We start from the raw sequence: 12,613 nt of genomic DNA on the forward strand, positions 1-12,613 counted from the left end.
TAGAGTTGTTAATATATTTTTTTTTTATACAGGTAGAGTAGTTAATATTGTTACACGACTTGTTAACCGGGTTACTGAAATTATAAAAATTGTCACTTTTTGAATTTCTAAAAAAATATATTATTAACTACTATATCGAACTTGTTAATAATATTACAGAACTTGTTAATCGTATTATTAAAGTTGTAAAAATGTCACTTTTTGAATTTTCTAAAAAACCTGTTGTTAACTGTTATATCAAACTTATTATAGCATTAAAGAACTTGTTAACTGTGTTATTAAAGTTATAAAAATTTTAAAAAAATAGTTATTGGCCTCCAAAGTTCCAGTAACTATTTAGTTCTTTTTTTTAAAAAAAAAAACAATATAAACATTTCAAAAAATTTACAAATCTCAATTAGGTCATCTATACCCATATTGAAATTTTACTCATCCAAGCGATTATTTGGGAATTTTTAAATTAAAAAATTATTGTTCTATCATTTTCCCTTAAAATCATACTCTTCCTTCTTTTTTTATTAATGTAAAATTCATTTTATAATGTAATTTATACCATAAAATACCTCTTACACTTAAGATCTAAAGAGTACATCAGAAAGAAAAACATGCAATATTTTCATGCTGACTATAATAATGCTCCTCAAATAAAGAGTTATCATTAAGATTAATATACATGTTTGTTAGGAGCCGGATTGTTTTTCTCAGTAAATATCAGAATTGTTCAAAGAATTTTCTGCAATTTTTATTGGTAAATTTTTGCTTATAAAAATTTATTTAATTGTCAATGTTATTAGTTAATCAGGCACCTTTCCTTTTTTAAAAAAATCTGACGATAAAAACAGAAGAAATCGGATAGAAGCTTTGGGCCAATAAATCGCCGGGGAGCCCAACAAGCGATAACGAGGCAACTACGCATAACCCACACGCCCTAGAACCTTGCACGGACATTAATTACAAAAAGGAGACAATCATTAACATATAACTCGCTGACGATGGGAAATTGAGAACCAAAAACAAAAAAAAAAGAAAAGAATGAAAGCGCAATACACAGACATTTTTCTGCCTAAGCCTCCGAGTTGATGTCACGTTGACTGTTCAAGATTTGGAATAGATGTCAGCTGAAAGTTTGATTCAAGGGGAAGACCTGCTGACTGCTTTAGCAGCTTAGGCCTTTCTTCTCCCAACAAAGAACCCAGCTTTTCTGGACGGATATGAGGTCCTTCCGATTCCAGTTCAGCTTTTCTCTTTACCTTCTTTCTTAAAACAGCATCTGCTGTCCTGACATTATCACGGGGATTACTCGAACCTCCTTTGACTTTCTCTTGTTTAGGACCATTCATGGAAGAACTGGGAGCCCGGGCAGTGGTGATTGTATTAGAAACTTGTCTGTTCGCTGAAGTAAAAGCATGACTGCCAGATTCTGGAGCCAGTCTCTCTCCCATGTTCTGATGCGAGGCATCATATCGAAGATTCTCCTCCTGCCTACCTCCCAAAAATTTTTTCCTCTTAACTTTGTCCTGATCCTGATCATAAGCAAGTCAACCAGTGAGATAAAACCAAGAAATAAGTGACACCATCCGGAGAAATACTACCTCCGGTTCTAATTATAAGAGCAAGTTGACTAATTTGAATATATTAAAAAAATAAATTAAGTTAGTTATTTATAATAAATAAGTGTTGTCTTTCCTAAAATATCCTTACTAATCAAGTATATTAGCTAAAACTATCATTATTAGAAGGACTACCTTGGAAAAAAATACATAAATATGAGAGACAAAATCGATTGGGGTCTTATATTTAGGATCCAAATAAAAGTTAAACGAAGTCTTATATTAAGGACTAGAGGTAGCATAACATCCAGGGAAGGGTCTGGTATGTGAGCAAGAAAAAGGAAAACTAGAGAGAAGTGCTTGAGTTCCTCACAATGAGGAAACAAATTTGAGAAACTCTTCTCTAATTTTTGTTTTAACTTGGAGAACAAGAGTTGTCCTTTTGAGAAAATGCCACGGCTTCTTCAGAATGACTAATTACTATTTGCTGGAAAAGGCATACCTTATGCCTGTTGTACAATGCTTTGCGCCTCTCTTTTGCTCTAGAAATTGCATGTTTGATCTCATGGTTGTCCATGCAGCCATTTGGCCATAATTGTGCAAGCTGAACATGAAGTGGTACCAAGTGTCAAAAAACTGACAAATCAGACGGTTTATAATGCCCACATTTCATTTTTTTTAAAAAAAAATGCATACAGATTAAATTAGACATGACAACTACATGTTCAAAAAATAAACAGCACCATGGCTCCTGAAAGGAAAGACTAGAAACCTAAGAGAAAAATCAATGATAACCGTTAAATGCTCAACCCACAACCATTTCCCTTTTGTCTTGAAGAAGGGGCTAGAAGTCTGTTGTGCATTTTTATTTCTGGGATACATAGGAGGTCCACAACCAGGAAAGAAGTTTGAAGTAGAGAGTAGGGAAGGGCTATTACTAGTACAATGCAGGATTAACAAAGCAGAAACATCATAATCTCTGATAGACCTATTTTGAACGAAGAACAAAAATATTGAATCACCTCAGCATAAAATTTTCTGATTTGTGGACCTGCACCTTCATCCAACCCCTACAACAATTACAAACAAGATTCATTGAAAAAGATTTTGCACAACCAAAAATGCTTTTAAAAATAAACATTTAAACTTAGAGCTATTGTACATCGACAAAAAGGTCATAGAGATCACAAATCTTATCCTCCAGTGCAGCGTCCATGCTAAGCTTCCTTGCAGTTGAGGCTTTTTCATCAGGACCAAATTCTTGACCAATACCAGATGCTCCACCTTGTTGCTGTAGCTCAAATGCCACAAAAAAGTCATTCACCTCAAATTATACAAAAGAAACTGAAACAAAATGATAGTCCAAAATTGTGACCAAGATACAATGCACATATAAGAAGATATGCAAGACATGATCCAAGATTCGGCATCACAAGCAAAAACAAAAAATAAAATCTATTTCCAGCTAAATGATCTTGGCAAATACAACAATCACAATTTCTGCGTGCAACTTATCACATCAATATAAAAGGTCCTAGGTCTTTAGCATTCAATGAGTGAAAACAAAAGGCATGCAAGCCAGATTGCTAATCACTGGTTAGGAATGAAAACGCTAGAGTGACTATAGTATACCTTGGACAGTAGTGAGGAGCCTTGCACCTTAATCATTTCAACAACTTCCTTCTTTATCTGCTGAAACCTACTATCTTTCTCCTGCTTTGCTGACAAGCTCATACTTATCATCACTTTTAAATGTCTCTGTAGCAGGACAACAATGCATTAGAGTAAGTAAAAGTGAGACCAAAAGTAACACAATTGTTAGGACTATGATATCTACAATAATGAAACAAGTGGTAAGAAAATCCTCAAGAAAGATTAGTTTTAGCCAACACATTGACAAGATAATATAATTTAAATAGAAAATGCCACACTCAGTCACATCACATTAAAGTACTTGATCAAAAGGGGAAAGATTGGTTTTAGTTCAGAGAAGGTGTGTTAGAAATAAATATCCAAAACCATTCCTGCACTTTCTCCTAACTTAAGCTCATGGGATAAATTGGCGGTAGAACATTCCATTTTTCCACCTTAGCAAGACAGTATCTACACTACGGTTCCCTCACGTCTGTTTATATTAAGAAGGCTGCAATACCTTCAGTGTTCTAAGCTGAATCAGGTGCCCCAATATGCTCATTAGACGGTTGATTAAATCCTTTGATACTTTCCCATGGCTTGCCTGCAGCAGTAAAGACCATGTATTTTATCATTCAAAACAATATAACAATATCAAACAGTTAAAAGCCCTTGAGTGAAAATAGAACACAATATCGTATACATGTCTAGAAACACAACAGTTCAACGAGACAATATCAAGAGATTAGCAACTGCCATCACCGCTATTCTAGCAACTTTATCCAGCTTTAGCTTTATTTCTCCAGGAAGCCTCCTTTTGACTGCCTGGGATACAGTATCAGCCTCCTGGCTTTCCCCTGCAGGTGGCCTTGCTGTAAAGTTAGCACCACCAGAAAACCAAAAAAAAAAAAAAAACATTAGTTATGAACTCTCAACTATTCATATCTAAGAGAAATGTGAACTTCATTAAAATCATAAGGCTTACACTCTACAACCATCTTCTCTAACTCTCTAATTGCCTTTTCAAGAACTGAAATTTTTGGCCTCACACTAGAACCATCTTTCTTGTGAATATAATGTGATTTCTGCAGACCATTTGAACAAATAGTTACCAAAAGTTTCACAAGCATATTTATAGCAGGAAATGGCACGAAATGTTAACATATCAACAGTCAATCGTTACAAGAATACACATATCATCATCTGCAGTCAAAAAGATCAGAAAAACAAAACATACATTACACCAGGTGCATGAAGATGCCAATATAAGGACAGCTAACTGAGCCAAAATTCCTCTTCAAACTTCTTTGAAAAATAATCACCCCATGGTCCCTGCATGCCTTTTTTAATTAAGTTCATTTCAAAGACACAGCATTACCCATGACAGCCCAAAAGATAAGTCAAATGAGGAGATGAAGCAATATTACCAAAACGCTAGTAATTCATTCCTAACATCTACCAAGACTTCCTTTTGGCCCTTTATCCCTTTCCACCTGCCTTCCCATCCTCTAAATCCATACATACATGCATGCATTTAAAAAAAATTTAGGGGAGACCCAGGGACATCAACTTACTGCTTTTTGCATAGGATACTTGGCCTCAGAAAAGTTAAGATCTGGTAATTCACACATCCTATTTTTCTCTTTGGACCGACATGCACCTTCTAAATCATTGGTATTGCTAGAGGGTCTTCCAGCTTGGGATTTGGATTGTGCACCAGCACTTTTTTCACGGTACTTCTGTTGGGAAGCATCAGATGATGTACTTGCATCATTGTGCTTGTTGCTCATGTTCTTTATTTGAGGGACTCCTGCGCTCTGTTTATCAACATTCTTTGCTTCAGTCACAGAAGTAGGACCATCATCACAAGACACTTTCAAACAGACAGAAGAATCCAATACTGGTTTAGTATCAGCAGTTTTCTTTTTTGAACTGATTCCCAGGACATCCAATTGATTCCGACCTTTTGATTCCTCATAATTTTCACTAGGTCCAACCAGATTCTGTGAGGAATTAGACATATTCTTCAATGGTAACATAGCCGTTTTTCCAGTTGCTGCCCTGCCCAGTTTTACATGTTTATTAGATCCTTGACCTTGATAACTTTCATCAGGATTCTTCAACTCATCTTTTTTGCGCCTTTTTTTTGGGTGCTGCTTAGCTGATACTGATGGTTCACTTCTAGTAATTAACAAAGAAACAAAGGAAAATCATTAAGAAAATTAATGCAGAGCTTGTAGACAAGTGACAAAAAAGTTGAACCATGAACAAGAAAAATTACATTAAGAACTGATAGAAGCGTGAAGAACAGGCTTGCAACAGCAGATAAACTAATAAAGGCATGCACATTAATTAGCTAAAAATATGTATTGCCGATGAAAACCTCCTCAAGACCAAATATATTTCTGCCAGTAAACCATTGCAGTGACATGATCCAATTGAATTCACCAATCAACCAAAGAAGAAAAGGTAGAATGATTTGCTAAATGTAAGTTATGGGGAAGAGGAGAATAAGGAGATACTCAAGCTAAATATTTAAAAAATGAAAGAAAAACTAAACTAAATTAGACTTACATGCGTTCCAACATCCCCCTGTTGACAAAGAAGCCATCATGTCTAATTACCGAATTATCAACCTCAAAATATTCGTCCTGCAGAAAGGATAGGAAACCTAAAACAAAAGTAGTATACAAGTGGGGGTGTACATGATACAAAGGATATTTGTCCAGTCAGCAGTCAAATCAAAACAATATACAAAGATACCAACCAGCTCAGCATCATCAATGAAAGAGTCTTCAGTATCATACTGATCATCATCAGGAACATCAAGTAGATCTTCCTCATCACTACTGTCCTTACCCTGAAATACCATCATCTCCAACGTTGAAAATTCCCCAAAATATAAAACTTCAATGCACATCTATGACAAACTCAGCAAGCATTAGATACACATTCGCACCATGTAAAGACGCTCAATCTTCTCTATTACAGCGCTGAAACGGTTTGGCTGGGAAGCATCTGTTACTTTGTTTTCAGCAGCGGGACCCTGTAGAAGACGAGCAAGGCTTGAGACAATTAAGTGAAGTATACAGAAAAACACAATTTCAGAAAGAAAATATCCTAAATTTTATAGTACCAGTGCCCCAAAGGAAAACAAGAAACAATGTTATACAGGACATGCTATTATATGAACTTAACTAAAAATAATTAACAGAGACAGTAACTTCCATTACGAATCTCAACTGTAGTATAATCGTCAATAATTTTCACTTGTATTTCAGATATCTAATTTAAAGAAATGAACTACTTGTATTGAAATTAAAAGGCCTGAATTGTTCAGGTAAGCAAAATAGAAAGATCCGAATTGTAACTATGCCAAGTGAGAAACCACGCCCTCGGCTTAGGTCTTCTCTTCTAATGCTAAGTATGACGCATGGTTTGGGGGAAAATGCTAACAATGAAAACACGAACTCAGCTAGTGTCTTAATTATAATGTATGTATAATTCCGTTTTTAGGTAGAAATGCACCTATGATTCTTAAAAGATAAGGACGAATTCTTCGAAATCACATCAACAGAGAAACAAATCGGATAGTAGAGAAGATAGGAAGTCTCACAGGAGCGATTCTTGACTCCAGCGCGGGGTGTGCATTGGCGGGACATTCGGGAGCCGAAGTGGATCCATTAACCTTGTTAGCGTCTTTCATCAGCTTTTTCCATGAGACTATGGTGGTCTCTCCAGGCCGGAGCTCCACCGTAAAAATTTGGCGGTCACCCTTTTTGGCGAACAACGATGAAACCCTCGTCGAATTACCATCACCAGGAGGAGCCTTCTCTTCCATAATCAAAATTAATTAGTCTAGCCTCGGAATGCTGGGGCTTCTTACAATGATTCACTCATTAGGATGGGAAAACATAGGCTGAAGACTAAGCCCTAAACAGAAGAAAGCGGTTGCGGAGAAATTGCGCGGGATTCCAAAATAAATAAATAAATAATAAAAGTTGACAAAATTAAAATTAAAAGAAAAAACTATCAATAAAAAAGAGTCAAAGGTATTTTGACTGCAATTCGACTCGACCTGCTGGAAGCGAAGCCGGGGCGCAGCGCATCATCGGCTGATAATAATAGTAAATTGGGAGAATTACAATAAAAAAAATAATTACTAAAAAATATTTATAACAACCTGAAGAAACCTGGCTACTCATTAAAAAATAAAAATTTTTGAGATTTATTTTGTAATTTTTTTCTATAAAATTTGATTGTAATTCTTCTAATTAAATTTTAAAGAAAATATTTATTTTTATAAAATTTAAGACAGTATGATTTATTACTGTCAACTGTATATTTGTTAATGTTAATTTTTTTGGCCAACACTTGTTACTATTAATGAGTAGCCAGTTTTCTCCCGTAAATTTTTTGGGGGGGGGGGGGGTGGACTTCGCGCTTTATCCGAGACTTTGCGCCCAATTCAACAGAACGCTACCGTGCCCAGTTCGTCCTAGTTCTGGCTCTGTTCCCATTTCCCAACAAGTCTATCCGACATTCCGACTACACTCCGCCCGAGCGGTGAACCCCGAACCAGAGCTCGTGCACCCCCTCCAAAATCCATGACCACCAACCCCACCTCTTTATTCCTCTTCTCCTCACCTCCTCTATCTCCAAAGTTGTTCACTTCGACCTTTTCACTACCCGCACCCTCTCATGCCCCTCCACCCGTCTTCTCTTTACCCTTTAAATCCCATTCCATTTTAAACCTGCCTGTGGTGGCCTCTCCTTCTAGGAAAAACCCATTTTTGGTACGTTCCGACGATGGCGACGGCGACGCCGCTGGCCCCGATGACTATGAGATGATGGATCCGGACGAAATGGAGGAGGTGGACAACAAGAAGGACTTTGAAATCGAGTACGACCCATTATCTGGCGCTTTGGCGCCTTCCGCTTCTGGTGGTGACGAGGACATTGAGATGGTGCAGAGCAAGAGCTTCGTGTCAACGCAGGGATGGGATTCGGAGATGGTCGTGGATTACAGAATTAATGAAGAAGAGTTTCACAAGATAAGCTTGCTTGACTGCGACTTCTTTATAAGGAAGCCACCGGACCCCGATAACGATGTCTTTGATTTTAGGGAGGTTTGTGAGTCCAACCCTACCCTTCACAGGGCTGGATTTTCTAGTTTGTTTTATTTTGATATATAATTATAACCTTCCTTGCCTTCCCTGCGGAAAATTTTGTTGTAGATGTATGTTACTCCTCCGGATACGGACGTTTATTCAATTCCTAAGGTTCTCGCTCCAATGCCTCAGAAGGTGCTGTTCTGATGTCTATTTTATCGCTCATCTTCTCCCGTTGATGATAAATTTTCAGACGTGATGTTCATGATACTGTGTTCCCTAGACTGAAGTCATTAAAACTTTGTGTCTCTTTCAGAACTCAGGGAATCCGTACTGCAATTTTGCTATCTGATGTCTAAAACCGGGGAAATATATTAATTAGTTGCCAAAATCATTATCACCCCCATTATTTAATCACATTGATATAGAGCTGCCATGTATCTATTGAGCTTTTTCTTTCTTTCTTTTTCTCTTTTCAAATGCTGCTTAAACTAATTGTACCATAGGATGTTCTTCTCCACAAAAAGAATGTGGTTGCCTTCCTTTGCTTCATATCAAGTCCTCCGTCTGTGTGTTCTGTTGCTATAAGAGATGATGGAATGAATAGTTCAATAACAAATGATTGACCATGCTTTACCATTTAAGAAGCTGACCAAAACATAACATGAGCAATCGAGTGCGTTCAATGGGCTCATTGTTTCTTTATCTCATTTACCCTTATGCATATTATAATTCCAGATTATTCTAGCTTTGGTTTTGCCTGTTTCTGTAGTACATTCGATGCGCCAAAAGTGATTATGGATGCTACAATGTGACTGAGCCACCAATTGATGCTCCTCGAGATCCGCTTTATAAAACTACAAGGGAGATCCAGAAGGTATAGGCAGTAATTGTAGTTGAGCCCTTCGGTATGTGTGAAATGATTGCCTTTATTTATGTGACCAAACATGTTAGTCCTAAATGTCCCTCTTACCTTTACAAGAAAATTTATCATAATGTAAGGCCAAAAAGGTGATGTAACTAGAGCCGAAAGGATGCACTTATTTGTTAATGATTTCTCACAGCTCTTGCTCAGCTGACTTACTTCTTGCTTCAGGTCTTCTTGACAAAACACTACAAAAATCGGAGATTGGGTGACTCTGAGTTTGTTCTGGATTTTGAAGAAATTTACGTTATTGATTCAAAATCCAAGTCAATCACGAGAGCAAAAGTTCTGGTAAACAATCATTTTTTTAATTTTCTAGCTGATTTTTGATAATTACTACTCCTCCCCTTCTAAATTTGCACTAAAAAATGAGTTTTATATTTAAGACCGAAGGAGTACTTTGTCGCAAGCACATGTCCCTTTAGAGGGGACGTCCAATAAAATTGAAATGATACAGCCTTGTCAATTTAGACAGAGTATATCACTTGCGGGGTTCTCCTGCTGTTAGAAGAGGTTCGGAATGTCTTTGCTTACCTGCAGCTTTACTGGTGCTTGCAGTTTCCTTGCATATCGTATGCATATTACCGTGCCTTTTGTCTTGAGCAAGTTATTGCTTTAAATTCCTTGTTTCTCTTGTGTGATGATAATCCTAATCGCATTCTTAATGATCCTTCTTAGCATGTGCCATTTTGCACACGGCATTAGCGACCAAGAAGAACCGTACAACCCAGTTAGCCAGATTGGATATCTGTCTTGCTTGTCTCCTTAAGTTAGAGGTTCTTTAGTGTTGGTTACCTACTAACAGGGCAACTCTTGTCACTGTCTGAGAGTTATGAATATGAATAGTGGTCTGTGATTTTAGCACCCATGTTAACTTTTAGTATGCTTTACACAGGTGACAGCTCCAGGGGGAAGAAATAGAGATAGAAAGAGTGACTTGCTTGTTGTACGAGATAACGGGAACTCTTTCAAAATAATTCACGCGGTAACTATCTCTTACACTGAAATTGTTGCTGACCTCTTGCGCATGAGTTGACTACATGTATGCTTTTCCGTTTCCCCCTACTCTGTGTGCAGAGTGAAAAAGATGATCCAACCACTGTGATAGAAAGGGAGGAGTGGGACAAAACCAGACGAGACATGGAGAGACACCTTAGCAAGCTTCGAGACTTCAGCGTTTCTAATTGGTTTTGATTAACTGTTAACAGCACGTCGCAGTGGAAGACTGCCCCATGGCCTATCAATGCGTCTTAGTGGAAAATGTGTTGAGGCAATTAAACCAAGGACGGACGATAAATGGAGTTATCTCGATCGTAGTCATTGCGAAGTAATATGCTGTATCCTCTTCCATTTTGTAATTTGGATGGCCCTGCGACGCCATTTGCTTACCGATCCCAATATCACCGTCTCTTGTACGTTCTGATGTAATCATTGGCGAGAGTTCCGAGCCTCTGTACACTATCAATTTGATCCGCAAAGAGTTCTGAGCCTTTGAACACCGATCCCACCATTCTATGACACGTGACACCTGTACCATGTGGTTGAGGCTTGTAGTTGAAACCATTCAATTTTGGGCAAGTTTGGCTATAATGAAATATTGATTTGATCCGCGAACATTAATGTGCTTGTGAGAGTAGCACTTTTTTTTCAAGACTTCCTCCAATGAAATCCTATATAGATGCATAACAAGTCATAGCAAAGCAGGGTAGGGGATATAAACGCCCATCTTGCTGTTATAATGCTTGACCTCGGAAGAAGATCCTTCAACCCATCCATCTAGCATGCACCAATGAAAGAAACCCGCGATATCGCGGCATGCATATGGGCCATTTACTTGGGCCATGATGTGACACTATGCACATAGATCAAGGTTTGGAATCTACTATCATTTACTTGGGCCATTAGGCACGCCGGGATTAAGGGGGTAACTACATGGTGATGTCCATGAAAGTCCAAGTGAACTTCACGTCTACACCTTCCAAAGCTAAAAAAGCTATCTTCCCATCAATGCACCGCGTGTCCCAAGCCATCGCAATTTGATTACCGCTTTTTGTTGAGCGGAGAACAGGTAAGTAACTACCGGGAAATTCACCAAGGCGCCAATTCCTCATGAGTCAGGTAGGGCATGACGTACTTCACATAAATCTTTCATTGAGCTGTCAAGCTTATTTCAAATTGCAATGGACCTTTTCTATGAGATGTATTCCGTAGAAATAAAATCGGGGAAAAGGTAAAAACATATAGTCCAAGAACTTTTGTGAATCTTGGAGAAGAGGAGAACTGTCCCTCCTCCAATTTGCAGTGAAGTGCGAAGGCACAGAATGGACAGTGTAGATCGTTCATCCTTAACGGCTGAGATCGACTGCATTTAACGGAAAGAACCTAGTGGTAGTCTTTTGCCGAGGAAATATAGACGGCATCGGAATCCTAACCCTAAGAAGACGTGTTGAGAACAGCCGAAACGAAAACTATACTAGTATATAGAAGATGTGTAGAATGAGCTCCATTATAACTCAGTTGTTTCCCCTTTAGAGATGTGCCTATGTTTCCAGTTTCTCACCTTCCAGGCCTACCCCCTTGAGAGATTGTTATGAAATGAAATGTAGGGAGAGAGCCCCGTCTTGTCTAAATGATACGTTGCAAACTCTGAGATGTCAAAGTTTTTGCGTGTAAAAAGAAACAGTGAACATTCCTTTAACCTCAGGTCATTTTGTAAACTCCCTCTTAAGGTCTCCTTCCTCACCAGCTAGCCCGCACTGAGCAGACGCTAGAGATATGCATTGTTTTACTCTCTTGCTTATCTTCTGATGGGACTCTCATATAATATTATTACCCTCTATTACACTTCCGTGTGTGTCTGTGCTGCATTTTATTTTATTATTTTGAAAAAATCAAGGGGATGATCATGATCCAAAAGTAAAAGAGAAAAAGGGATTTCTTTATATCAAGTCAGCCAAGTAGATCCTGACACTTCCGCCCTATCCTCTTATCAAACCTGTTTTTGTGGGTTTGACTGGTCGCCTACAGCATTAAAATTTTAAAGAAACTCATTGATAAATGCATATAATTTTCTAAAAAAAAAGGGTCCCTCTAAGTTCAAAGGCTGGTTCTTCTGCCCCTGATGGTCACCCAGTAGTTCAAGAAAAACTGCATCGAAAGAACTTTTTTTTTTTTATAATATTACGAAGGAGGAGAAATATTTTTATCACCTTCTAGAGTTTATATAGCAAGTAAATTAATAAAGATGGAGAAGTGGATTTATTTCAAAGCACCAATACGCAAAAATATATATGTCCTTAATTTGCTCCTGGGACCAAATATTTTATTGAAGTTCTATGGTTGATAATAGTGCTTTGCGAATAGTATCCCAATCCCTTATTGTCATGTCATGCAAC

General features: G+C 37.8%; 2 protein-coding genes across 4 annotated transcripts; one reads left to right on the forward strand and one right to left on the reverse strand.

The window, feature by feature from the left end:
• Nucleotides 1–922: 922 nt before the first annotated feature.
• On the reverse strand, nucleotides 923–7,117 carry LOC114737745 (ubinuclein-2). Of its 3 annotated transcripts, none has more exons than XM_028925704.1 (13): nucleotides 6,799–7,117; nucleotides 6,142–6,228; nucleotides 5,950–6,042; nucleotides 5,757–5,833; nucleotides 4,757–5,360; nucleotides 4,168–4,267; nucleotides 3,945–4,054; nucleotides 3,703–3,786; nucleotides 3,183–3,308; nucleotides 2,713–2,847; nucleotides 2,573–2,620; nucleotides 2,053–2,154; nucleotides 923–1,523 (listed from the first exon to the last, which is right to left on the reverse strand). In XM_028925704.1, exons 1-13 carry the CDS (start codon nucleotides 7,021–7,023, stop codon nucleotides 1,083–1,085), a joined length of 2,232 nt encoding a protein of 743 aa, XP_028781537.1. In that variant the 5' UTR covers nucleotides 7,024–7,117; the 3' UTR covers nucleotides 923–1,082. The 3 variants fall into 3 exon arrangements, with proteins under 3 accessions (XP_028781537.1, XP_028781538.1, XP_028781536.1); XM_028925705.1 differs by having other exon boundaries at nucleotides 2,713–2,841; nucleotides 4,757–5,363; XM_028925703.1 differs by having other exon boundaries at nucleotides 4,757–5,363.
• A 568-nt stretch (nucleotides 7,118–7,685) lies between these two features.
• LOC114737744 (uncharacterized) lies at nucleotides 7,686–10,838 on the forward strand. Its single transcript, XM_028925702.1, has 6 exons — nucleotides 7,686–8,311; nucleotides 8,420–8,488; nucleotides 9,066–9,170; nucleotides 9,390–9,509; nucleotides 10,114–10,203; nucleotides 10,296–10,838. The coding sequence occupies exons 1-6, from the start codon at nucleotides 7,790–7,792 to the stop codon at nucleotides 10,410–10,412; spliced, it is 1,023 nt and encodes a 340-aa protein (XP_028781535.1). The 5' UTR covers nucleotides 7,686–7,789; the 3' UTR covers nucleotides 10,413–10,838.
• Nucleotides 10,839–12,613: the final 1,775 nt, after the last annotated feature.

Source organism: Neltuma alba, unplaced genomic scaffold, assembly GCF_004799145.2.
Source record: "Neltuma alba isolate B1F8T4 unplaced genomic scaffold, ASM479914v2 tig00013496_pilon, whole genome shotgun sequence".
NCBI classification, from domain to species: Eukaryota; Viridiplantae; Streptophyta; class Magnoliopsida; order Fabales; family Fabaceae; genus Neltuma; species Neltuma alba.

What these genes read in the sequence shown, in the direction of transcription:
- LOC114737745 (XM_028925703.1), bottom strand. Translation starts at nt 7,023, where the DNA reads ATGGAAGAGAAGGCTCCTCCTGGTGATGGTAATTCGACGAGGGTTTCA. An exon ending in AGATTGAGCGTCTTTACATG is followed by an intron (nt 6,043 to 6,141) that starts GTGCGAATGTGT and finishes ATGGTATTTCAG; the next exon opens with GGTAAGGACAGTAGTGATGA. An exon ending in TCATTGATGATGCTGAGCTG is followed by an intron (nt 5,834 to 5,949) that starts GTTGGTATCTTT and finishes TCCTTTCTGCAG; the next exon opens with GACGAATATTTTGAGGTTGA.
- LOC114737744 (XM_028925702.1), top strand. Translation starts at nt 7,790, where the DNA reads ATGACCACCAACCCCACCTCTTTATTCCTCTTCTCCTCACCTCCTCTA. An exon ending in TCGCTCCAATGCCTCAGAAG is followed by an intron (nt 8,489 to 9,065) that starts GTGCTGTTCTGA and finishes CTGTTTCTGTAG; the next exon opens with TACATTCGATGCGCCAAAAG. An exon ending in TCACGAGAGCAAAAGTTCTG is followed by an intron (nt 9,510 to 10,113) that starts GTAAACAATCAT and finishes TGCTTTACACAG; the next exon opens with GTGACAGCTCCAGGGGGAAG.